At 39.6% G+C, this 24,309-nt stretch overlaps 2 protein-coding genes across 8 annotated transcripts in view; both read left to right on the top strand.

Moving 5' to 3' along the window:
- The window catches only part of LOC120561874 (transcription activator BRG1), a 29,254-nt gene extending 27,135 nt beyond the window's left edge, over positions 1–2,119 (top strand). For all 6 annotated transcript variants that reach the window (XM_039805222.1, XM_039805213.1, XM_039805205.1 and 3 more), the window contains one exon: positions 328–2,119. In XM_039805222.1, coding sequence (XP_039661156.1) covers positions 328–363 — 36 coding nt within the window. In that variant the 3' untranslated portion in view covers positions 364–2,119. The remainder of the gene's footprint in view (positions 1–327) is intronic.
- A 4,347-nt stretch (positions 2,120–6,466) lies between these two features.
- ldlrb (low density lipoprotein receptor b) lies at positions 6,467–20,372 on the top strand. Of its 2 annotated transcripts, none has more exons than XM_039809453.1 (18): positions 6,467–6,713; positions 10,728–10,853; positions 11,495–11,617; positions 12,545–12,922; positions 13,235–13,357; positions 13,536–13,658; positions 13,927–14,049; positions 14,195–14,323; positions 14,462–14,633; positions 14,833–15,060; positions 15,176–15,294; positions 15,429–15,568; positions 15,998–16,139; positions 16,250–16,402; positions 16,555–16,743; positions 18,404–18,478; positions 18,616–18,776; positions 18,889–20,372. In XM_039809453.1, the coding sequence occupies exons 1-18, from the start codon at positions 6,632–6,634 to the stop codon at positions 18,925–18,927; spliced, it is 2,625 nt and encodes an 874-aa protein (XP_039665387.1). In that variant the 5' UTR covers positions 6,467–6,631; the 3' UTR covers positions 18,928–20,372. The 2 variants fall into 2 exon arrangements, with proteins under 2 accessions (XP_039665387.1, XP_039665378.1); XM_039809444.1 differs by having other exon boundaries at positions 6,468–6,713; positions 16,552–16,743.
- The last annotated feature ends 3,937 nt before the right edge of the window (positions 20,373–24,309 follow it).

The raw sequence follows: 24,309 nt of genomic DNA, 5'->3' as shown, positions 1-24,309 counted from the left end.
TTTAAACGAAAGTTTGACTCGGGTACATTCACAAAAAGCCCCTGGGTTGCATTTTGGTGAGAGTTAAGCTTTAAACTTGGTGAAAAGTTTGTAACGAGGAAAACTTAGCGCTTTTTTTCCACATTGCGGGATGCTGTTTTTATCTTGTTTTTATGAGTTTCTCATGAGCTCTTACAACACTTGCTTGAATAAAAAAAAGTCATGACACACATATGTCATCCGTTTATCAACTTTATAATTTTTTTTTTTTCTTTCCAATCAGGGTTGGGCTGCAGATTAAAGAATATTCTAGACATTTTCTAGTTTTCTCTTTTATCTCTCCTCCAGGAGCGCTCCCCCAGTGCCACTGACGAGGAGTCCTGAACTGTACTGTAATGTGGGAGAGAAGGGGACATAAAGGGATATTCCTCCAACTCGAGCACTACATTTACAGTAAATAAAATACACCTCTGTCAACTCCATCCACCTCAGTCAAATGTCATAGGACTCAAATAGAAGGGAGGTTTGCAATACCGTCTATACAGAAACAGACATACATATTATTTGATTAGTCATATTGACATCACATTAAAACAGTACACATACAATATCATAAAATACACAGATTAATCTGACTATGCACACCACCACATTCAACTTTTTGTGTTTCTCTGCTGAGGCCCAGTCTGGAAAAGTCTAAACACAAAGGGATCAAATGAGGTTTTAACCTTGTTGTGCAATTACAGGAGAGTTTTTAATCAGTTTTAATAAGAACGGTGTCAGTGTATAGGTGTGAAATCACTTCTGGGAGTCAGCTCAATGTAGAAAATATACTGCAAATACCCTGAAGCCATTCCCCCTGTTTACCATTTCTAAGCAGTATATAAACATGTAATATAAATGGTTTATAACATACTAAAATGTAGTTGTACGCAGCTATAAGGACATTTAAGTGTTTATTAATGTACAGTAATTGTAATTCTCCTATGAAGACATATTTTATACTATTACAACTTGGTTTACTATATTATCATTATCTGTTTATAAACCAGCCTCCACTTATTGGTGACCACAGGCAGAGTTATAGCTGTTGACAAATACATTAATAAATGCTTATATCTGCTTACAAGTACGTTATAGTGTGTTGAAAACCACTTATTATAAAATGTTTATATACTGCTTTAATGCCATTAAAACTAACCCAAACAGTATTTAAGAGGAATAAAAGTTCTTGGCTAACCTGAGGCATTAGATCTGGTGGATCCAGTAAAGTGAAGTAAACAACATTGAATGTAAACCGTAAATGTTTTCAGATAGAGCTGTGTTTTCACCCAGCTACTACCTAACATGACCTTACCTTAGCTTGCTTTGGACATACAAACCTGATGTTTTGCCTCTGCTTCACTGTGGCGGTATGTTGCAAATAACACTCAGCCACTTTGGAGCCACTGTGATTGCTGAGGTGTGTGCACATTACATATTTGTGACCGGGGCTCACTGTTTGAGTTGGAAATCCAGCCTGCTGTGGGCACAGGGTGTTTCCAGACTTCTCAGAAGCTCTTTAGCAACTCCCCACAGTTATTTGACTGAGGTTTAATGGAGTTGGATCACGGTCACTGTATATAAAGTACAGTATAAAAACAACCTTGCTGCTGCGTACCTGTTACACCTCCAATATACTGTAAGCACTTATAACTGTTGATTGTAGACTTGAAGAATCATGGTCATAATTCATCAATGAGTACTGTAACTTTAACTGTTTCTCCTTCAGTTGTTGTGTGGTGACTTTAGGATTTCAGAACTGTTTTGATGTACTTTGGCACTTTTTATGGTTTTGATTTCAAGACAAAGGACCAGAGGGACAGTGGCTCCTCTCTGCTTGTGAATGCCTCATGGCCGTACGGTGTTGGATATACTGTATAGAGTATTTTTTAGAGTATAAAAAAGTATGTCAATGCACGTGTGTACAGCTCACAAGTTCAGTACTGTACTTGTTTCATTATGGTAGGTAAATAGAGTGAACAACATGCAACCAAAGCATCAACGTTTTCTCCACTAAATTATTATGGTCTGTCTGTGTTGTGTTGTGGGCATCGTCGCTGGATTTCAAAACGTAACAATAAATCATAGTAAAAGCTTATGTTGTCGTCTGTGTGATATAGTGCTGAAATAATTAATTGATTAGCCGACAGAAGATGAATCCCCAACTATTTTCATAATTGATAAATTGTAGAACAAAACAAGCTGTTTGAAAACGTTGGGAATGATCAGCATTTTTCATTATTTTCTGACATTTTATATGATCAAGAAATAATCCGCAGATTATTCAATAATGAAAATAACTTTTTTTTTTATAAATTGTATTACTCAAGATGTATTTGGATGTAATCGCTATATTCCTAATAGCTGGAGGTAATAAAGGAAGAAGGAAAGGTTTTGATGTTTTTAGAGGCTTGCTTTAGTCATCAGTGATGAGAAAGTTAATTTAAATCCTGTCTACTACAAGCACTGCTGTAGTCACATTCACTTTACTCTTATCAGATTTGTTTTTGATCTTTTGGGGGCAATAAAGCCTTGTTAGCGAACTAGGCTTCACATTTCAGGCCCAGTAAACCTTAAAGGCAGAATGAGTAGGATTTGTCGGTTGTGGTTTGTAAGCACAACCTATAAGGTTTGCCCCAACTCAATGAGGGTTTACGGTGCTCACCAGCGGGTGAAAGCCAACCCCAGATTCACTTTAGTTTTGGAACGAGCTTTGTCCCCTTGGCGTTCCGGCGCTTTTCCTGCCATTTTTGTAGCTTCCTTTTGGATGTGTACTTACAATCACGCACCTGGTCACTACGTTTTAGACGCCCAGAAACGCCCTGAACGCAGCAAAATAAGAAAATACTGGCAGAGGGCCGAGTCTCTGCAGATACAGACACCACCACACACTTCTAATAGTCATAGGTGATGATTGGGAGGGATTCTTTTTGTATTAGTCTATACATTGTTTTTAGGGAAATTCTACTCATTGTGCCTTTAAGACAGCTCAGAGTTCTGTCATTAAATCTGTCAGATGTCATGGCTCTGTTTGACCACTAGGAGGAGGTCTCATACAAACACCAGTCAGTCTGTCATTTCACTGCTCCTCATGAACCAGGACCACCTTTTTAATTAAACCTTGTGTATTTTTATTTATTTTCTCAAAACTGTCCTTGAATTTTAAGCTTTTCACAAAGGAAATGTTAGACACTGCGATGTAAAATCACTTCCTGGGAATTTAGATGTTGTTTTGGCCCAACTTGACCTTATTTCCAACATGGCCTCCAACATAACAAGAAATATAAAATCAACATTAAACTTCTCAGTAAGTCACTTCTCAGTAAGGTCATGCAAATAAATGAATACAGAAGCTCTTTATCCAGATGGTATAAACATCCCCTCATATTTTTGTTTATTTTGTAAGCGGGTTGGCTGGCACTGAGACAGACATGTTGAATGTACAGTGTCCGTTAGGAGAAGGGAACTTGGCACATGCTTGGATGTGCTGTGTGTGGTTTTAAAAAGAAACTTGACAGTGAGGTCTGTGTTGGGGGTCGAAGTGTTTGCTTCTAACAGTGAAGGGGGGGTTCTAGGAACTCCTGGATCACTTCAACTCAAAACCAGCTGTTAACATCTGTTGGCAGGGATGGGGGGCAGCTCCTGAAGTCCCCACAAACAGAGGCAGCATCAGAATCAGGGTTTTACTAAAACATTTCTAGAAACAAGTTGGGACACAAATTGAAACCCTTGAAATCAGATTAACAGAACACATATACACACATATATACAGTATATATATATATATATATATATATATATATATATATATATATATATATATATATACACACACACACACATACACACATCTTTTTTAGTGTTCAAACAACTCCATGGAATGCCCTTTACTAGCTTCATAGTGACCCTTGTACTTCTGTGTTTCAGCAATAAATCAAAAAACTACAGTTTATAGGTTCAATAAAGGAACTTTTTAAGGAAGTCATTGTTTCGCTGTATTTGTAGGCAGCAGAGATGAGTGCAGGTAAACTTTTAAGAGGAGAAAAAGCTGGTTTAGCAGTTTATATGCTTTTTAAAAAAAGTTTTATTATTTCATGATGCACATACTTTGAAATACAAATGTTAAGACGTACACGTAAAAAGGCCTGAAGGACTGTAAGACCCAGAGAGGGTTATAAAAACGACACACAGCACAAGCATTTACTTCCCCCAAAAAAGTGTGTGTGTGTGTGTGTGTGTGTGTGTGTGTGTGTGTGTGTGTATGTGTGTGTGTGTGTGTGTATTAAGTTATCAAATCTGTTGGTCCTGAGACACTGTACATGACTTTCAATGATAGTGAAGGACAGAAAACATACACATATTAAGCAGACACAGATAGTATTAGATAAAGTAGTGTATACAGTATATACTCTGTGTCTTGTTCTCTGTTCTGAGACAAATGTTGACATCAAGTGTATAATTAGAAGTCAAGGGCCTATGAAGGCCTGCCTGGATGAATTTATGGAGACTAGCATGGATTTATATATGTAGTACTCACATAACTCAATGACTTGTGTTTTCTGCACTGCTGACACGGTTGGTGTTAGATACGTATAAATTGTCCCACATCCAGCAACCGTTTACATGTGCAGAGGAATAAAATGAACATTAAAAAGATTTTTGCTTACTAAGCAAAACAAAGTTATTTTGTATTTGCTTGCATGCACATTTTGCGTTTATGCCGTCTTTACCAAATAACTTTAGGATTCATGGCCAATATCGTAAAAACCATATTGCTGCTCTCAGGTGAAATTGTGTCTCCGAAATGTCAATTTTTCTGGGGAAAATAAATAAAAACAACATCTTTTTTTTAAACTTAGTGGTTAGAGATAATACAACAGACCTTTTTCACAGAAGACAATTTGACATGTCACAGTCTGAAAAAACACAGGTTTAAATAATGAAATAAGTGATGGCATCCTGGCTCACTGTCACACTGTCATGACTTACTGGGACACTTAGAACAGAGCCCTCATTAATGTTATTAGTAGCACGTGTGCTTTATGACAATTAAAAAATAACTGCAGTGAAAAGGGCATACTGTCTCTTCGTAGGGATCTCAGATTGAGGGGATTTTTACACATGATGTAGTCTTTTAGTATGACTCACTTGTTTTCCGGAAGTCAGTGAAGTTGATGTTTTACTAAATCGTGTACAGCTGAAAAATGTACTGTGCATGCATATACATACCTGTAGGCCTACACATCACACTTTCAGCGTGCCTCTCCGTGGGTCGTGTTAATAGTGTGTGTAGTGATGGTGGTGGGCGTAGCCGAAATTGTAATCCAACCTCTTTTTCGACATTCCTGGAATACCAACTCCCTGCTTCTACCAGGAGCAAGGCTAAGGTCTTCTCCTTCTTAACACACACACACACTAGTATTGGAATCCACACTGAACTCTGTAAAACAGTCTGATGCATTAAGAAAAACGTGGGGGGAACTCTGAATTGCTTTTCTGAGACACTGTGGAATTGGATTCTTCATTTATCTTTTGGGCGCTACATGAGCAGAATGAACTGATAGAGCATTTTCTCCCAGTATCACTTCCTTGGAAATGCTACATTATACAATATTACAATACAGGTTATAATCTCTCCAAGACATTTTGCATCATTACTAATGGGGCTATTTTGTTTTGCAAATGTTCTATTTGCTTTTGAGCAGGAACACAATGTGACTGTGGATATATATTAACACCAGCTTTGGAATACATATTTGCACACAATGAGGACTGTGTTGTGGACATTGACTAAATGAGGGGTTGTCTTAATGCTCAATTTCAACAGGAGGAAAGATTACAGCAAGCAAACACTGCTTCAAAGTGACAAATGCCAAATACAGCTAGGCCTACATTTACCTGAAAGCTGGAAACCTTCATCATGGCATTACAGGCATCACTACAACTTTACCATTACCTAATGAGAGAGAGAGAATGTATGTCTTTATTTATTAGCCTAATTATTATTGTGTCATTTCTCTTTCTTCTGCCTTTTCTAATGTTACATCATTACAGTGATCCTGAGTTGGTGTGATTGTAGTCTTATATTTTGTTGCGTCTGTAAAACTTTAAAAGCTGCTGCTTCTTCTTAGAGAGACTGCTAAATATCTATAACATGCGAATTGCCTTTGTCAATTCTGTCAGTCCGTTTTTTGCCCCTTTTCTTGGGAGGAATAGATGGGTGGATGAAGGGGTGATGGGAGGCCGACAGATTACACACACACACACACACACACACACACACACACACACACACACACACACACACACACACACACACGGTGATACAGCAACACTGTGGCTCCTCCCCCCGGCGGTGCTCACGTCTACTTTTAAACATCACACCACTGCTCTAGCACCGCCCTCGTGTCAGCATCATAGAAAATCGTCAGATGTGACTAGGACTCCTAACTATTTTGCTGGCACTCGCCTGTTACGCACAGCCGCGGCGTGAGTCTGCTCTCTGCCCTCTCCATCTGATCCAGAGCCTTTTTACGCACAGATCCTGTGGTGTACTCCATATCTGGCTCTACTTTAGCTGTCAAGTAAGGACAAATAAGGAGGACAGGACATGTTTGGGATGTGGAAGGGACTCACCGGGCTGTCCATATGTTGCTGTCTGTTGATGCTGATTCATTGTTCGCCTCAAGCAGGTAAGAAATGTGATTTCTGTGAAGTACCTTTTTTACTAAATATCAACCATATTCCACGACTTAATAGGCCTACAATAAGGACACGGATATTACATAGTGTATGCGATAACAACAGTGTAGTTTACAATGTAGAATGAATGAAATTTACGGACCGCGCTTTGATTGGTTCGTATCGTTCTAGAATGCAACTAAAAAGCCAATCACGTCCTTCCGTGCTGCCGGTCCGTTTCAAGTTTCAGGTGGGCGGAACAAACGCAGAAACAGGCGGTTGTCAAAGAGAAAGGGTGCGGCTAAAACACTAGCGATTATGCATCCTCTGCAGCACGCTGGAGGAAATTAGATGCTGGAAAAATCTGAATGTTTACTTTTAACTGTACAAGTGTATCCAAGATGTGTGTGTGTGTGTGTGTGTGTGTGTGTGTGTGTGTTCAACTTATCCCTAGACAGTAATATACCACGTCATGCCAGAGAAAATAGCGTCCAAAGGTTTTACTAAGGCTATATGGATTACTGTGAATTAATTAATAATATTTTGAGCGTCATACTGTACATAAATGTTCACAGCCGATTTATAAGACACCACTCTGAAGCAAAAAAGAAAAGAAAAATAGCTTTATCACCAAGCAAACTTTATTTATATGGTACACAGAGATCACAAGGTGTTTTACTGGGGGAGAAAAAATATAAATAAAAGACAATATAAAAATAAGCATTTTTAGGTTTTGAGTGTAGGTACAACCCTGTTTAAGAGAGAGAATAACATACAATATCAAGAGAGAGCCAAATAAAAAAATATGCTTTAGATGTGCTCCGTGTTGGCTTCTCTGAGGAGTATATTCTGCTATAACATAAGAATCATATTAAGAAGTGGTGAGTTATATATACAATAATAATACTTCACTGACACTATAAGAATAAATAATAACATATGAAAAGCCTCTTTAATTTTAGTCCCACAGTTTGGCCATAAATGGATTTTTATTTATTTTCATACAAATAACATGATTAGTGAAGAAGTGAACCTAATGCCCTTTAAGGCCAAAAATATGCCTTAAAGGCCCATTCTGCTAGTAATCTCCGATAATCTCAACTCTCCTTCAAAAACTTTTCAGATTAAAATGTAATATTTTTTTCTCCAGTTCATGGCCCTGATTTCCAGTCATCAGATCTGGTGGCGTGCATACATGCGTGTGTGTGTGTTTTAGAGGGGAATATTCATGTGCACTTTCTTTTAATTTGTTTAAAGGTCAGGCTCGGGTTTGTTTAATGTATTCACTTTGTGTTTAGCATACTCCTGAAATGAGGCATAGCCATGTACTGCCTGTATTAAAGAAGAGGTTTTAAAAAGCAGATTTCTAGGAGACTAAACTTTTAGACTCACAGAGACAACACTTTATCCATCAATCATTTAGAAACACCTTTGGAGCATCATGCTTTACAATCAAGGCCTGGTGTTGCCCATTCACTGAAATCTGCAGGAATAAAATACTGATATCAAGTGAAAGTTACAGAAGAAATGTGCAGCAGTTTGATACACCTGATGAATCAAACTTAATTTAACCACAATACTTAGGCTATAGTAATATTAAGTCATTACCTCAGTAAATTCATCTCAATATAGTGCAGCTATAGATTATTAAGACAGTACGGACTGAAGTGTCTTCTGATGCACATGCATCCTGGTTATTTATTAACTGCTAGGTGCACGTTGGGGTCAATGAACACACCCTGATGTGCAGGTTTTTAGTGTATGTGTACTACATGTATGTGCCACAAAAGACAGGAATGCATTGTTAGTGTACAAAGTTTCATGTGGTCACAAAGGGGGATTGTTGTCATGCAGCGTTGTGATGACGACTTGTCTAACCTCTTGTGAGTATCTGCCAGTAGTTCAACCAGTTTCTGCTGTCAAACAAGTATGAGTTTTCATCCATTTTGAAGTGAATTAGAGCTGATATGAATTAGAGTCTGGTGTGTGTTTGAGGTGGTACTCGAATGGCCTTACATGGTGGTGTTATGACTTGGTGGTTTGCTGGTTGTCAGGTTCACACTGTGGATATAAATAGCATCTGAAAGATTCAGCTTCTCTGCAGAAGCAATTGATGCACTCTGCTGGAGATACTGTTCAAACAGGTCTGTTTACTGAAATTTGCGGTATTGTAGTCAGTTCTCTGTCTGTAGCTGTAAATGTAAGAAGCACGTACAGTAGCTTGTTCCACTGTTTTAATTAAGATGCAGTTGCAGTACTTTTTGAACTTGGCTTTCTCAGCTGTGCGTGACAGGTTTGCAGCTTTTTGTAGGTCAGTTACTTTTGCTTCCTCTCCTGCAACCGGAATGAATGAACGATTCTCATAAAGGGAAAGTGAGTGAGGTTCGCGGAGAATGTTTTTTATTGTACATGTGTCACCGCATGTCTTCAGGAACAGCTGGAGTGTGCTTTGAAAACTGTATTCCTGGAATGCACACATGTGTGTGAGTGTTTGTGTGTGTTTGTGGTTTCCCTGAAAGAGTGAGCGCATGGGGTACACAGGAAGAGCCTCTCAAGCTCAGCCAACGTTTTCCCCTAATCAGTGAAGCCCATCAACTTAACTACTGCAGTGCCCGTTCAAAACATACTTGTTTGTTTTGGTTTGGTTTTGCTTGGCCTCTGTTATTGCTGCTTGCAGCTTTCTCGAGAACTGCTTATCCAAAGAACTTCACACTCCTCCGCAATACACCAGTCAGGTCTGAAGTTGATTGGATCAACGGTTGTTGAGAAATTTGAAGGACAGATATTTTAGTTTGTTGTTTCCAAGTATAACCAAAGTTGAGTTTCAGTCAATTTCTCACTTCAGTTTTTAAATGTTCAAAGTAGGAGGGAGGTGACTCTCAGTGGCAAGCCCAGTATTGAGAAAGCATCCTCTCCTTATTTCACAATTTCCTGAATCATCATTACTCCATCAGACCTTTACTGTGCCTTTTTTACCTGTCATCACTCAATGACACACTCAGATGACTTCCTTGTATTTAGTCTACGCCTCTTGACTGTGGGTCACCGTGGAGATGCTGTTGTGAGGAATGTCACTCTGGGACCAATCAGCAACTGGTGGTGTGATTGTTCAACTCCTCCCATGCTATTGTCTTAAAGGCATAGTCTTTCATGTCCCCAGCCTCCAGGTCACAGGAGAGACTGGCAGTGCAGAGGTGATGGAGGATGGCACACACTTGATTGTGAATGACCTTTGTTGGTTTCACATGGCGCAACACTGGCGTGGAACACTGGCGGGTTCATTGAGGTGTGATCATCTCGGGGCAAGACATCTGCCAAAATAAACCGGGATTAATATAAGGTCGTACCACTTTCGAAATTTCAAGATGAGTAGTGAAGCTACTGCCACTGACGTGACAAAAAGAGGCGTTTGAGCCCTGTTCCCTACCGGAAATGTGTCGAACCACCCAAGGCGTGTGGTCGGGTTAAAACTGCTTTACATTGCAGTGGCATGAATGGTTGCTACGTCTGAGTGAACACCTATAGGAGAAGATAAGATGCAGATTAGTGATGAGTGGAGATTCCTACAAAAGCTGCAACATCAAATGAAACCCATATTTGTATATCTAATAAAGATTTTTAAATCTGTCTCTTCCTCTTATTTCTTTTCTTTTCTATCTATCTCTTATTTAATATGGACTTTTATGTCCAAAAGTATTAGGGTGTGCGCGCGTGTGTGTGTGTGTGTGTGTGTGTGTGTGTGTGTGTGTGTGTGTGTGTGTGTGTGTGTGTGTGTGTGTGTGTGTGTGTGTGTGTGTGTGTCATGGGGGAGCCAGATACTTCACATTATAGTGTTATTAGTCAGTGTTGTTATCTTAATTTGGAATTTTCTTCCGAGTTAAGCAAATAGTAGGTGTGGTTTTCCCAGTTATCTGAATGTCAGTGGCCTTCAATAGTAACTTTTGTGTGTAATTTTCAGTTAAATATTAACCTCACAATGAAACCCGTTTTTCAGTCACACTGAATTCATTTTTTATTGCTTACAGATGCAGCCGTCACATGCAGCTCCACTCAGTTCAAGTGTGGAAATGAGAGGTGCATTACCAGGAGGTGGATTTGTGATGGAACTGACGACTGTGGTGATGGAACTGATGAACTGCCTGCAACATGCAGTAAGTTAGTTTATTATTGAAGATGTGTGACTTTCATCTACCTTGAAAATAAAGAAAAAATGTAATACATGTGAATAGGACTGAAACTAGGGATTATTTTCACTATCCATTAACCTGCCCTTGATTTTCTAAATCAATCGTTTAGACTATAATAGTATATAATGGTAGTAATAATGCCTATAATTTCCCAGAGCCCAAGGTGACGTCTGATTTGAATTGCTTGTTTTATCTGACCAACAATTCCAAAAAAGACTTTTAATTTGCTATATGACAAAGAAAAGCATCACAAATGCACATTTGAGAAGCTGGAACCAACAGGTCATGGGAATTTTTTATTTAATAAACAATTCAGAATAGTCAATTGATTTCATTAAAAAGAATGTCAATTTACTAAAAGATTAATCAACTAATTGTTACACTTATTAATACAAAATGTGAAAAAAATCAAGCACAGAAACCATTTTCTTGACCTTCTCATAACATAAAATCGTGTAAAGCAGAAACACAACAATGGCGCAACTGTAAATGATTTATTAAGTAAATTATTTTTCAGTTTTACAATATACTTTAACTTTATGGACAGTTAACTCTTTGTTAATACATGAGATCATTTCACTCATACTTCCTGTTTCTGTCCTCAGCAACCAAAACGTGTCTGCAGTCAGAGTACAACTGCGGCGCTCCCACCAACCAGTGTATACCAGGAGGCTGGCACTGTGACGGCAAAGATGAATGTGACAACGGAGCTGATGAGAAAAACTGCAGTAAGTTTTATACATAATTATTTCACCCTTTTTATAACATACTTAAATATCACAAACAATAAAAACTTAGTAGCCCAAAAAAAAATTTGACTTCCCGATTTTGCTTACAGAAGTACGGTGTCCTATAGTTAAATCTATAGTTAAATTAAGATAAGATAAGATACACCTTATTGATCCTGCATAATGACATGGAAGTGTCACAGCAGCAAAACAAAGTACAATAACAGATACATAGTGTAGATAAGTAAAGAAGAAGAATACATACCTTTAATGATGATGATTTGGAAATTACATTTTTACACTCTGTTGTTACATTACACACAAGCAAAAATGCACAAACGGGACCTAATGCATGCAGGTTACCCATTAAAGGTGCCCCGAGCAGTTGGGGGTTTGGTGCCTTGCTTAAGGGTACCTCAGCAGTGCCCAGGAGGTGAACAGGCCTCTCCAGCTACCAGTCCACACCCGTACTTGGTCCGCTCAGGGACTTGACCAGGCAACCCTCTGGTTACGAAGCCAAGTCCTTACGGACTGAGCCCCATACATTATGAGCATTTACTATATAATATAGATATTAATTCACTATGTATGAATAGTTACTACTAAGTGCATTGAGACAAATAATTACAAATAAAGTGAGGAAATAAGGAAGTTGAAATAAGGTGCAAGATAGTCCCACTGCAGCAGATAGGAGTGTTTGCAGAATTAAATACATTTATTTCACATGTTGCAGCAAAAGAAACACACAAACAAATGATAAAAAATCCTGATATACAGATAATGTTGGTAAATTTGGTATTTGAAAACAAATTATTATAACAATAAAATAATTCCACTGTTGTTTTTGATGTGAATTTCACATCTGATCCATTTCTAGCCTTAACATCACATTAACGCCTCTCTTCTCCCTCTGCTGCCTCACCACAGCCGCCAAACAATGCAGAGCTGGCGAGTTTAGCTGCGCCAACGGCCAGTGTGTATCCCCCACCTACGTTTGCGACGGCGACAACGACTGTTCAGACGGCTCAGATGAGGCTTCTTGCCCCAAACCTAGCTGCAGCTCTCGCTCCTTTCAGTGTAACAACTCAGTGTGTGTGCCGGCCCTGTGGAGCTGCGATGGAGACAAGGACTGTGCCGATGGGTCGGACGAGTGGCCGCAGAACTGTGTGGGACGACAGCCGGTTAAGACAGCTGTGCACTGCGGCGTCCACGACTTCCAGTGTGAAAATGGGGAGTGTATCCACAGCATCTGGAGGTGTGACGGAAGCAGTGACTGCCAGGATCGATCAGATGAGGTCAACTGCAGTGAGTTGGCTTTCATGGAGTGTTCTCTTCTGTAAACCCTTTTCCCTCTGATAAATCTTCTCTGACTCATATTTAGTTTTTTACTTTAATAGAAAACTGAGCCTAACAGGTGTAAGCATATTCATGCTTGAGCATACATAATGTCCTGTTGCCATCCAGGGCAATCATCAATACTGACACAAGATCCCCATCAAATCATGTCAGCGAGGATTTTCTCCTTATTCTATGTAATTTTATTCCTTTTCCCATTTCTCTCGGTCTCATTTCATTGTCTCTTTCCCTTGTGTTTATCCATTTGTCTTCTTTTTCTAGGTCGTCCTACTTGTCGCCCAGATGAGTTCCAGTGTAATGACGGTGCCTGTATCCATGGCAGCCACCAATGTGACAAAGAGCCCAACTGCTTGGACCTCAGTGATGAGATTGGCTGCCACATAGGTGACTGAATTATTTTGGCCACGATAATGGTGTAGTGAAAATCTGATATCGTGCCAGCCCAAATACAGATGCTAACATATTCTCCTTAAGACCCATGGAAAATTCGTAATGTCTTTGCAAAGCAGTCTCATACCATTAAATCATAGATCAATTCTCACTCTCTTGTTCTTCTTCACAGTAAATCTGTGTGAAGGCCCCACTGAGTTCAAGTGTCGCAGCGGGGAGTGTATCAGCATGGAGAAAGTGTGCGACAAACAGAAAGACTGCAGGGACTGGTCCGATGAACCTGTCAAAGAGTGCAGTAAGTGAGGTCTTATTTTACTATCCACCCGACAGACCAGGAAGTGTATCAAAGTTTGGGTATACACTCAGTCTCCATTTTAGAAAAAGAAAACGTGAAACCACATTAGTCTGGAAATTATGATTGGAACAGCTAGCCAAGCAGCCTCGGCTGAGTGGCCTAGATAGTTTGTGGTTTGAATGAGCTAGTTCACTGTCGACTTGAGCTACCAATAGGAAAATTGTTGTCATGAATACTGTGTAAGCTCTGTGTATCTGCGTCCCCACAGACAACAATGAGTGTTTGACTGGAAATGGTGGATGCTCCCATTCCTGCAACGACCTGAAGGTTGGCTACAACTGCTCCTGCCCTGCTGGATACAGCCTGCAGTTGGACAATAAAACCTGTAAAGGTGAGAAGATGGAGTCTGTTCAAATTGAGTCTATTTTAGATGTCAGCTGTGATCAGTTTTGGATTATGGACATGTATTTTAAGAAAACAGTGAATTAGAAACATGACTTTATTTGCCCCATGACCTTCTGCTCCTCCACCTGCAGACATTGATGAATGTGCTGAGCCGGACACTTGCAGTCAGATCTGCATCAACCTGCCCGGCAGCTACAAGTGTGATTGTGAGAAGGGCTACGAGATCAACCCTGTGAGCAAGACATGCAAGGCTGAATCAGGTAATGTTTGAAAGAAAGCCTGTCCTTACTCAGTATACTTACTCAAGAGTAGTGTCATCTGACAATTGACAGATTTGCATGACCTAAGGTTTGTAGTGCCATCTGAATTTTTTTCCCTTTCTCTTCTGTGTCCTCCAGGCACTGTACCCACCCTCTACTTCACCAATAGACACGATGTGAGGACGATGACGGTGGACCGCAAAGAGTACGTCCGTCTGATCCCCCAGCTGAAGAACGTGGTGGCTTTAGACATTGACATGCCTAACAAGATGATCTTCTGGTCTGACCAATCTCTGAAGATAATCTACAGGTTAGAAAGACTCTGAAACTTTATTGATCTGTTTCTGTGTCTCTGTCAAGGATGGTGTAGTAGAGGGGAGACCTCTGGTTTAAGTAAGATCTGATCATTAAGTGCTGCACCAGAAAGCCTGTATCTATAACTGTATTTGATTTGAAAGCGATATCTGTCTCTAAAGTGAAACTCTCCACGCTTGTTTGCTTCCCGACAGCTCCAAGATAGACGTGGCCGGTAACTCCTCTTACCACACTGTAGTAATTGGCAGTGGGATTGAGGCCCCAGAGGGCATTGCGGTGGATTGGATCCATGGCAACATCTACTGGACTGACAGCGTTTTGAAGACTATCTCTGTGGCAACGACAGATGGCAGCAAGAGGAAGACCCTGATCACAAATAACCTGGAGAAGCCAAGAGCCATCACAGTCGACCCTGTAAATAAGTAAGTGAAAGTTTCAGAAAGGGTGCTGATTAGTGAAATTGCTGAAATGTATTTTTTAAGTTTTGGATCAACTGGAGCTTTTTGTTCTCAATTTTCTATTCTGTGTCCTCTTTAGCTTTATGTACTGGACAGACTGGGGTGAGGAGGCCAAGATAGAGAAGAGTGGGTTGAATGGAGCGGATCGCGTTGCCTTGGTAACAGATAACATTGTGTGGCCCAATGGCATCACCCTGGGTAAGCAGAATGTCATGGATGCATTGATTAGAAACCAATAACTTCTATTCAAACTGCATAATGAGCACACAGTTATATTAACCAGTCAAATATTTATAATATGTCTTGGTGTGTTTCCTGCTCCCTGTGGACAGACATGGTCAACCAGCGTCTCTACTGGGTGGACTCCAAGATGCACACTCTGTCCAGCATTGATGTGAACGGGGGGACACGACACAGCCTCATTTTCAGCGAGGAAAAGCTCTCCCACCCCCTCTCTTTGACTGTCTTTGAGGTTAGTGACGAAGTCAATGTATCTCCTAATGGAAATTAAGTCAGTGGAGGTTAAAAGTGTTTAAGTCTGCTGACGTTAATATGTGATCTGCCTCAAATGACAAAATAATTCAAAGGAAAGGAAGGTCTACCATATTAATATCATATAAATATAATTCTCAACTGAAATGAAATGTATCCCTCCCTGGTTTATTAATCTTAAAACACAATTAATTTATCCAGTTCATACGTGGTGAGCATTATCCGGCTAAAATGGTTTAGAAGTATAAAGCCAGAGCTGAGTGTGCACTACATTCCCTATAAGTTTGCATCAATGGTGCTGCTTATTAATCATATCATTAATCCATTTGTGTTTTTTGGAAACTAGCAAATGATGAATTAAATAAAGTAATGTGGTTAAATAATATTATTGCATTTCTCTTTAAAACAGGAGAAAGTGTTTTGGACAGACATGACCAACAGTGCTGTTTTTAGTGCCAACCGCCTGACGGGGAAAGACATCACTCAGCTGGCAACGGACCTGGCCCAGCCAGAGGACATCGTAGTGTACCACAACCTCAAGCAGCCAATTGGTACAGAAACATCCCTCGACCTTGAAAGCTATCGTAACAAACAAACAAACAAACAGTTAAGTCCATATAATGATCTCTAATGCTTCTTGTACCCAACTTTCTCTCTTTAGGTACAAACTGGTGCAGAGAGAGTAACAGTATGAATGGAGGATGTGAGTTTCTGTGCCTCCCTGCCCCTCTGGTCAACCAGCACTCTCCTAAATACACCTGCGCCTGTCCTGACCACATGGCCATGGGAGCTGACATGAGGAAATGTATGACAGGTAGGTGTCCCCTGCACATGGCACTACAGATAAACGAAAATTTAACATCAAATCATGAAAGTAATATATATATATATATATATATATATATATATATATATATATATATATATATATTTTTTTTTTTTTTTTTTTTTTTTTTTTTTCAGCAGTCTCAGTTGCCCCACCTGCCGAAAACAAAACTGATGCACCGCTCACGCCCAAAGCTTCCACCAAGCCTCCTCCACCCAGGCTGCCTGTCCCCACCACTACTACAACTACAACCGCCAGAGCTACCGAAAAACTCACAACTACCTCGTCTAGCCAGCAGAGCACAGAGGAGCCTGCCGCCACTGCTCAAGGTACAGGAAGGGACTGTGGTGTAGTCTAATGTATTGTAGTGGGTATACATATATTGGCCAGAATCTGCCTTTGGGGGAGGGGAGGCCATATCATAGTGGGAGGTCTGGGTGTCCTCCCACAGGGAAGTTCAACGACATCATTTAATGCATCAATTTACGGTGGAAATACCTTTATTTAGCCTATGTGAATAAGAAAAACACAGATGACAATTCAAAATATATAAAAAAATATAATGGAAAGTATGTTGTTGTGTGTCATTGGGCATTTTTAAGTGGGTATATGGAAAGCCTGGAGCTTTTTTAGTTGGTATACTGCGTATACCTACACCACTGGGAAGGGGTTCTGGATAACTGCTGATTACAAAATATGTGCAAAAATTCAAGAATTTGAGTGCTTCATCGACCTTATTCTCTGGCCACATATCAATGGTAAAAAGGGAAGCGGAGTTGAATGTGTTTTTATCCATGCTAGCGGCGTGGCTTGAGCGATGACTCTGACTGTATTCAAAACCACCTACTACATACTCCAGATGAACGTTTTTTATAGTGTGCAGTTTGAAACTGTTAAATCGATTTATTATGCAATATGCTAGGACAGGCTTAGGTTTCCAGTTTTGGAAAGCGGAAGTAAACATATTGCTGTCTGCTATTTCAACAATGACTGGTTGTTGTGACCATTCCAGCACTTTGCATTGTGGGACACAGTAGGCGAAGTAGATGTTTTTCCAAATCATTACACTATTCTAGTATTTTCGGCAGAGAGTACTGCCTATTTTGCTTTTGTTTGCATGCTGCATACTATATGCTACATTTTGCCCAAATTAGGCTATATACTGCTAGTATAGTAGGTGGTTTCAAATACGTCTAATGTGTTTTTTATATGTTGAATGTTAGCATTGTGACCTAAGCATTTAGCTCAAAGCATCACTGTACCTGAGTACAGTCTCAAAGAGTAGCTAGCACAGCTGTAGTCTTATTTGAAGATTGTTTGTAGCCAGGTAATCCATAATTGATGGATTCACCAGTGAGGTAACTGGTACAATGTACTGTGAGGCATACGTATTGTTGTTATGGTTACCTGCAGTTTATTTTACTTAGCATAAGGATTTCAAATTGTGGTTAAACTGTTGACAAACTATGTTCCTCACATAAACCGACACTTCCCAGCATCAGAAGTGATTACTTTAGGGCCAGTGAAATGATCATTGAACTGCTTTAAATTAAAGTGTTACTGTACATTACATAATAAATAATAAAAGAATATTTTAACATTTTGGCAAATACGCCTATTCACTTTCTTGCTAATGCCACTCTCATATATGTACAGTAGGCAAATAGCCAACAACCGGTTAGCTTAACTGAAAACAGGGGGGAACTATCTGTCCAAACAATATCAGCCTGTCAGCACCTCTAAAGCTCACAAATTAAAATGTAATGTCTCATTGAGAGTGTAACAACGACAAGTTGTGGTTTTGTGTGGGACATTTTCTTGGCTTGATGTAGTGACTTCCTGGATTCTCCACTGTTTGCTAAGCTAAGCTAACCATCTTTTGGCAGTGGCTTCATACAGTATTTATCATACAGACAAGAATGGCATTGATCTTCTCATCTAACTTTAAGGAATTATATAAAGAAAACACTGTATTCTCTGTTTTTTCAGGTAACAGATTGGCAGCCTTTCCCAAAGAAGCCCCTTCATCCCACCCTATTGCTCTCTACGTCGTGTTGCCAATACGTAAGTTCCACATTTTCAGCTCTTCATGGCTCTCTGTCGAATACTCACTCACACATGCAAACTGTGTATTCTGCAATCATTTTCACTACTTTCCCTGATCTCACCAAGTGACCTTCAACTCCTCTTTTGCTCTGCAGTGGTCATGTCCCTGCTGATCTTTGGGGCAGTGTTGCTTTGGAGAAACTGGCGTTTGAAGAACACCAACACCATCCACTTTGACAATCCAGTGTACCAGAAAACCACAGAGGATGAGCTACACATCTGCAGGAACAGCTCTGAGGGCTACGTTTACCCTCAGGTATCTTCACTTTGATACTTTAAAGCCACTTTATTGTTAATATAGTCTCTAAAAATAGACTGTAAGTATGTCGTTTTACACCTTTGCTTATTCAATGTTACTCTTTTTGCAGAGGCAAATGCTAAGCATGGAGGATATGGATGTTGCGTGACCCAAAGATGAAGAAGACACTAGCTTTGTTTAAAGTGATTTTATTCTGATCCAAAATGAAGCAACAAAGGCCATTTTTTCTACTGCTGCTGCTTAACAGCCCCTCCATCCTCATTTTGTGTCTTATGCTTCTGACCTCAGCACTGAAAAAACTGAAAATCAATCAATCAACTGAAAAAAAGAAGAAACAACCTTGAGTATGACAAAACACAGCAGAACTGCAGGAAGCCATTTAGTCAGACCACAAAATGGTTTCAAACTGAAGGACTAATGCATGGTTTCAGCAGCCAGAGCCTTGACTCATTTGAAGTTATCTGAAAAATGTCTTACTTTGCCACCAACACATCCCTCAGTATGTACACCTAACAGAAGTAACAAGTTCTGCAAGTTCAACTTGAAAAGCCTGACCTACACTGTCTTAACACTTATGTGTGCCTTCCATCCACACTGGTAATGTAGCAAAGTTTATTGGATGTACATAAATGCCTTACTGACCCCATTACCTTCCAAACCAGTTTCTGTGGTAGTTAATGTTAGAGCTTTAGCCCTAGCCAGTTATGGCCTTTATGGTTATACCGCGGCCCTCTCTTCTCCTGCGTAAAGAGTTACACATTCACTTGGCTCCCATATCAGAGCCATTTGTCTTTATCATCCATTATGTCTCAAATGTCTCAAAAAGTACTCTTATGTTATTTTTATTTAGTCCTTTTGTGACCCATATATCTACTGTAAGTGTGGAGAGTAACAAATGGTTTACATTGTAAATGAAAAAGCTGCTGATTTATTTGAAGTCAACCAAAATGAAGAAAAATGTTCTATTTTAAATGAAGACAGTTAAGTAAACAGGGATTTTAGGTGATTATTGATTTATCATAACTGTAAATAATTTCTGTAAATATTTTGTAAACCTCTCTGAAGTTTCCTCTGTTGTTGCCTTTTTACATTTGTAAATTGTAATGTGTGAGATTCTTTAATTTATTTATGGATATATATAAGGGGAGGTTTTTGATTTTTTTGTCATGGCTGTAAATACAGTGATACTGTATGTCAGCACCTACCACTGTGTATTGTTTTTGTTCCAGCTAAGCCAGTCTAACCATTACATTGTACAGCTGTTATTTAACTTATGTTTAATCAAAACTTGTGTGTGCGACAGTATGAGTCACTGCAGCAGGGTAGTGCTGCATGTTACAAAGAAGCTCTCTTTGTTTCTTACACGTTTGTTTCTTTTTCAGTGATAAATTACATAATTTATTTTCTGTTACTGTGACTTTTTGTTTTCACTGTGAGATTAAGGCACATACTATAGTGTGCAAAGCACCGTCACAGCAAAATGTATATATGGACAAGGTTTGATGCGCGCCACATCCTGCTTGTTAACGCACATTGTTTTGTTCGCTTTTGGTTGTGTTGGTCTTTTTTTAAATAAAAGAAAAAGTCTCTTAACACCTGTCTTTCTCTTCAATGAGGGTCGGTTTTACTATCGGGAAAAGTTGAATCATGACTGAGCTAAACTGGGGCATGTAAGAAAAAACACAGTTTCATAATCCGATCCAAGCCTGATGATTAGATTATATTACAACACAAGACATAAACTGATCTCAGCTCTGAATGACAAGGCTGATTATTCTTGTTTATCGTCATGTTGCCTGGAAACGTTGCCATCACTCTCCATCTACGACACAATACAAACGAAGAGTGGGTGAGTGCACGTGTCACCATCACACTCTCTGCCTTTGTCTAAAGAGCAGATTTGTTACAATGGGTACACAATGGATAATTTGATGTTCTTGTGCCTGAGATGACATAAACAAATGTGTTTCTTCTAATTTGAATCATCTGCTGGTTTCACTTGTTGGTTTTGTTTAAAGAGAAAGGCACCGAGTTTAGTCGCATCCACAGTGTCTTGACTTTTATTTCAATTCCAAATGAATAAACTCCCATGCTCCTCCTTTCATTATTACAGAGACGGTCATTTGGCTCAATGATGAATGTGCACACTGTAAAGTTATTCATTGGGAAGTATGTAGAATGACTACCCTATTTATTTTGCTATTAAGACATGATTTGGTGGTTTTCATTCTGGTCATGTCATTTTAAATGACATAAACTGACCAGTTTCTTTTATATCTTTTCTTTTCATAATCCCTGACTGGAATCTCCACCTAGCATTTCATAAATTTTCCCCATTGGATAAAGAAAAATTAAACTAATGTAGAATTCATCACAAGTCATGCAAGAAAGATAGATACAAGGCTACTGTTTGAATAGCCCGAGATGGCCTGACACACCCATTACAGCAGAACCAGCAAACCTCTCTCACTAATGTAATAAACGTCTTCCATAATTCATGTTTAATAATGGTTCCTCTCTCTAGAATGACAGCCCCAGCAGTGCTCTGTCTGCCACAGTGCATCAGTGTGAATGAGAGAGAGAGAAAGACTAGAGGAACAGGATTTTGTTTGCTAGAGGTCGTGACGTGGGAAATGTTTCACCTCAAGATAATGATCATTATCAACGTTTCCGAAAGCTCTGCTCTGATGACCCAAACTGAACTCTAAAGGACTTGTTCAAATACTTTCAAATTTAATTTTATTGCTCAAACAATGGAGATGGATAGAGTTCACTTTACTAACTTCATCATGCTTTAGAAATACATCTGTAGTTTACAGAATAAACATAGCAGCTGAAATGACTGCAGGGAAGTCGTTTTACAATTGTTTACAACAATTTAAATATATTTTAATTCAAAATCTCTAATGACGCACACTTGGTTGTGAATAACTGATGATGATGATTACAGGCATAAAATAAGTGACTGAATGGGTTAAGGAGTTGTGTGTGGGACAGAGAGAGGGCTGGGTTAGACGTCAGGAACAGGCCCTATTCAGGGACAGGCCCTGTTCAGGGACATGTTGCACTGCCATCAGCTTATTTCACTGGGAAGCTGTGGTATGTTGTCTTTCAGGAACTGGGATCCACATTCCAGCAAGGACTCCACCCAACAGCATCACATCTGATGAAGGCGGAATAGTGTCTGTAGTTTTGTGCATCCACTTTACTTTTGACTGTGTTCGACATCATAATGTCAACCACTAATGGGGCTAATTGCATCTCTCCATCACTACTAGCAGCTCCATTGTTGACAGTTTGCTATTCAAAACAAATTAGCCTCAGTATCATTGTGTGATATGCCCATGAGGCAAATAGGCAGATACACCTGAGGCTCTGGTGATAAATGACACCTGTGCCCTGCTATGCTCTCTGTCATCCGTATCATCTCCTCACCTCACTATTTACAAATGTTCGCTGTCTTCCTATTGGCCAGCTGGCAGCCAAAGGGTGGAGTTGCATCTCACACCACCGACTCGTAAGCGAAGGGGAGTGTCCTCGAAAATTGACAGGGGAAGTTGGAAGGGGCGGGAAGGAGGGAATAGATATTCCCATGTCAGGTTACCAAACAGGGCACCAACTGTCCTGATGATAAGGTAACAACAACAGGCCGGTCTCTGCCTGATAACCTGAGTGCCGAACAAGCTGAACTACAGCATCTAATGCTACAGGAGGCAGGAGGATGTAACTGATACTTGTGTTGTAAAATATCTAGCTGAGGATCTACTGTATTAGTGAAATGTGGTGAAAGTCATGAGCTCTGTTGGGTTTCCAGTATAAATTCCAAAACTAGCACTGACAGCCATTATTGAGGCATATATCACAGGAAATCTCATTAATATCTCTTTCGCTCCTTGGAGCCACCATGCTGAGCTCAACTGCTCTGACCCTGACTGTATCTTTCCAATTTCAACAATGGAGTCCTTACTCAGCTATTGACTAACCAGAGAAGGTTACAGAGTACAGTTCATAGCTGCCGTTCCCATGACACCACATAAGGCCATCTTTGTGTTCAGATGTTTTAAGAAACCCAGTTCACCTCAACTGAGCCCTTCTCACCCTCATATACTCAAAGTCAAAGATAGTGCAACGTCATTCAGTTGGAGCTGCAGCAGTAAAGAAAAGAAAAGTCACGTTTTGTCTTCTGGGCTGTCTTTGAGGTGTTTCCATATATTTCTGTTGGACCTCAGCCACTATGGGGGGAATCCTCTATAATACAGATCATGAGCCATTGAGGGAGAGTTAAACAAATGCTCTTCCTGTAACTTCAGATTGATTTGGGCAGAGCCCTTGAAGAGATTTGGGCTGTGAGGTTGACATTTAAAACCAAAATATTTGTAGACACAAACCTCGACTGGAAAAAAGCAACAAAATGCCGACAAACTGGGAAATGGGTCAAATGTCTTGTCTTTTATAAACTGTGTCAAATAAAGGGACTTCATGCAGCACGTCTGTTTTAAATGACCCTTTAGAAATATACAGTAAAAGGTCTTTATGATAGTCTTACTATAGCTCATATCCTGTGTAAACACGACATGTTTAAAGTGTAGTTATCTCATTTATAGCTCAGATATAGTCATGTCTCATTAGAGTCCAGATAAGGAGAAGCAAACCTATATGGACAAAAGGAGTGGGATATTGGAAAAGACTGATCTCCATCTGGCCCTTGGAGACACACATTCACACGCCTCTGTTTTTCTTAGTCACTGCCTTCAAACACATGGCTGATAAGAAGCAGACGGAGGAATATGAATGGGGGCTGGGTTTTAGGGCATAATACCACACAGAGAGGCCCAAAGGGGGGCTGGTTGAGATCTTGTAGAGCAAGGTTTATGGCTTAAGAAATACACCGAGCATGTGATCAGTATGCTTCTGCATCCCTGAGGCCAGAGGCTGCAAGTCACACATTATCAGATAAAAGTAAAATATGTACATGTGAAAGAATATGCATGAGAAGAAACACATCAATATTTGTTCTAGGGAGACGTGATCAAGACATGATCAAAGAGGGAATAAGTTATAATAAAGTCATGCTGAAAAAACAACAACAATATTTTTTTCTTTGTTTTCTGTCAATATATGATATAATGGGCTACAGTTTCAGATGACAAATACATTCCTAATCTGTAGAGGTTTTGTAGTGAATTTATGACTCCTTTGCTGGTGCACAATATTTTTCTTAAGGATTTGGTTTAAATCACATGCATTTCATAGCACTATCTATATTGTAACTTTTACTCCACTGCATTTATTTGACAGCATCAGTTACTACATAGTTACTATGCCGATTCAGATTGTTTATACAAAATATAAATCAACTAACTAATTAAGATGCATTGGTATGGATTAAGATATCGGTATATAGCAGTATATAAAGTAGGTGAAATTAGCGCCACCTTTACCAGCTGCAACATTAGTGATGGACACATTAATAATTATAATCCAGTGATATAATATTCTGAAATAATGAGGTCTGCAATAAGAACTTTTA

This window comes from Perca fluviatilis, chromosome 1, assembly GCF_010015445.1.
Source record: "Perca fluviatilis chromosome 1, GENO_Pfluv_1.0, whole genome shotgun sequence".
Taxonomy (NCBI): Eukaryota; Metazoa; Chordata; class Actinopteri; order Perciformes; family Percidae; genus Perca; species Perca fluviatilis.
This window is presented reverse-complemented; position numbering and strand designations above follow the sequence as displayed.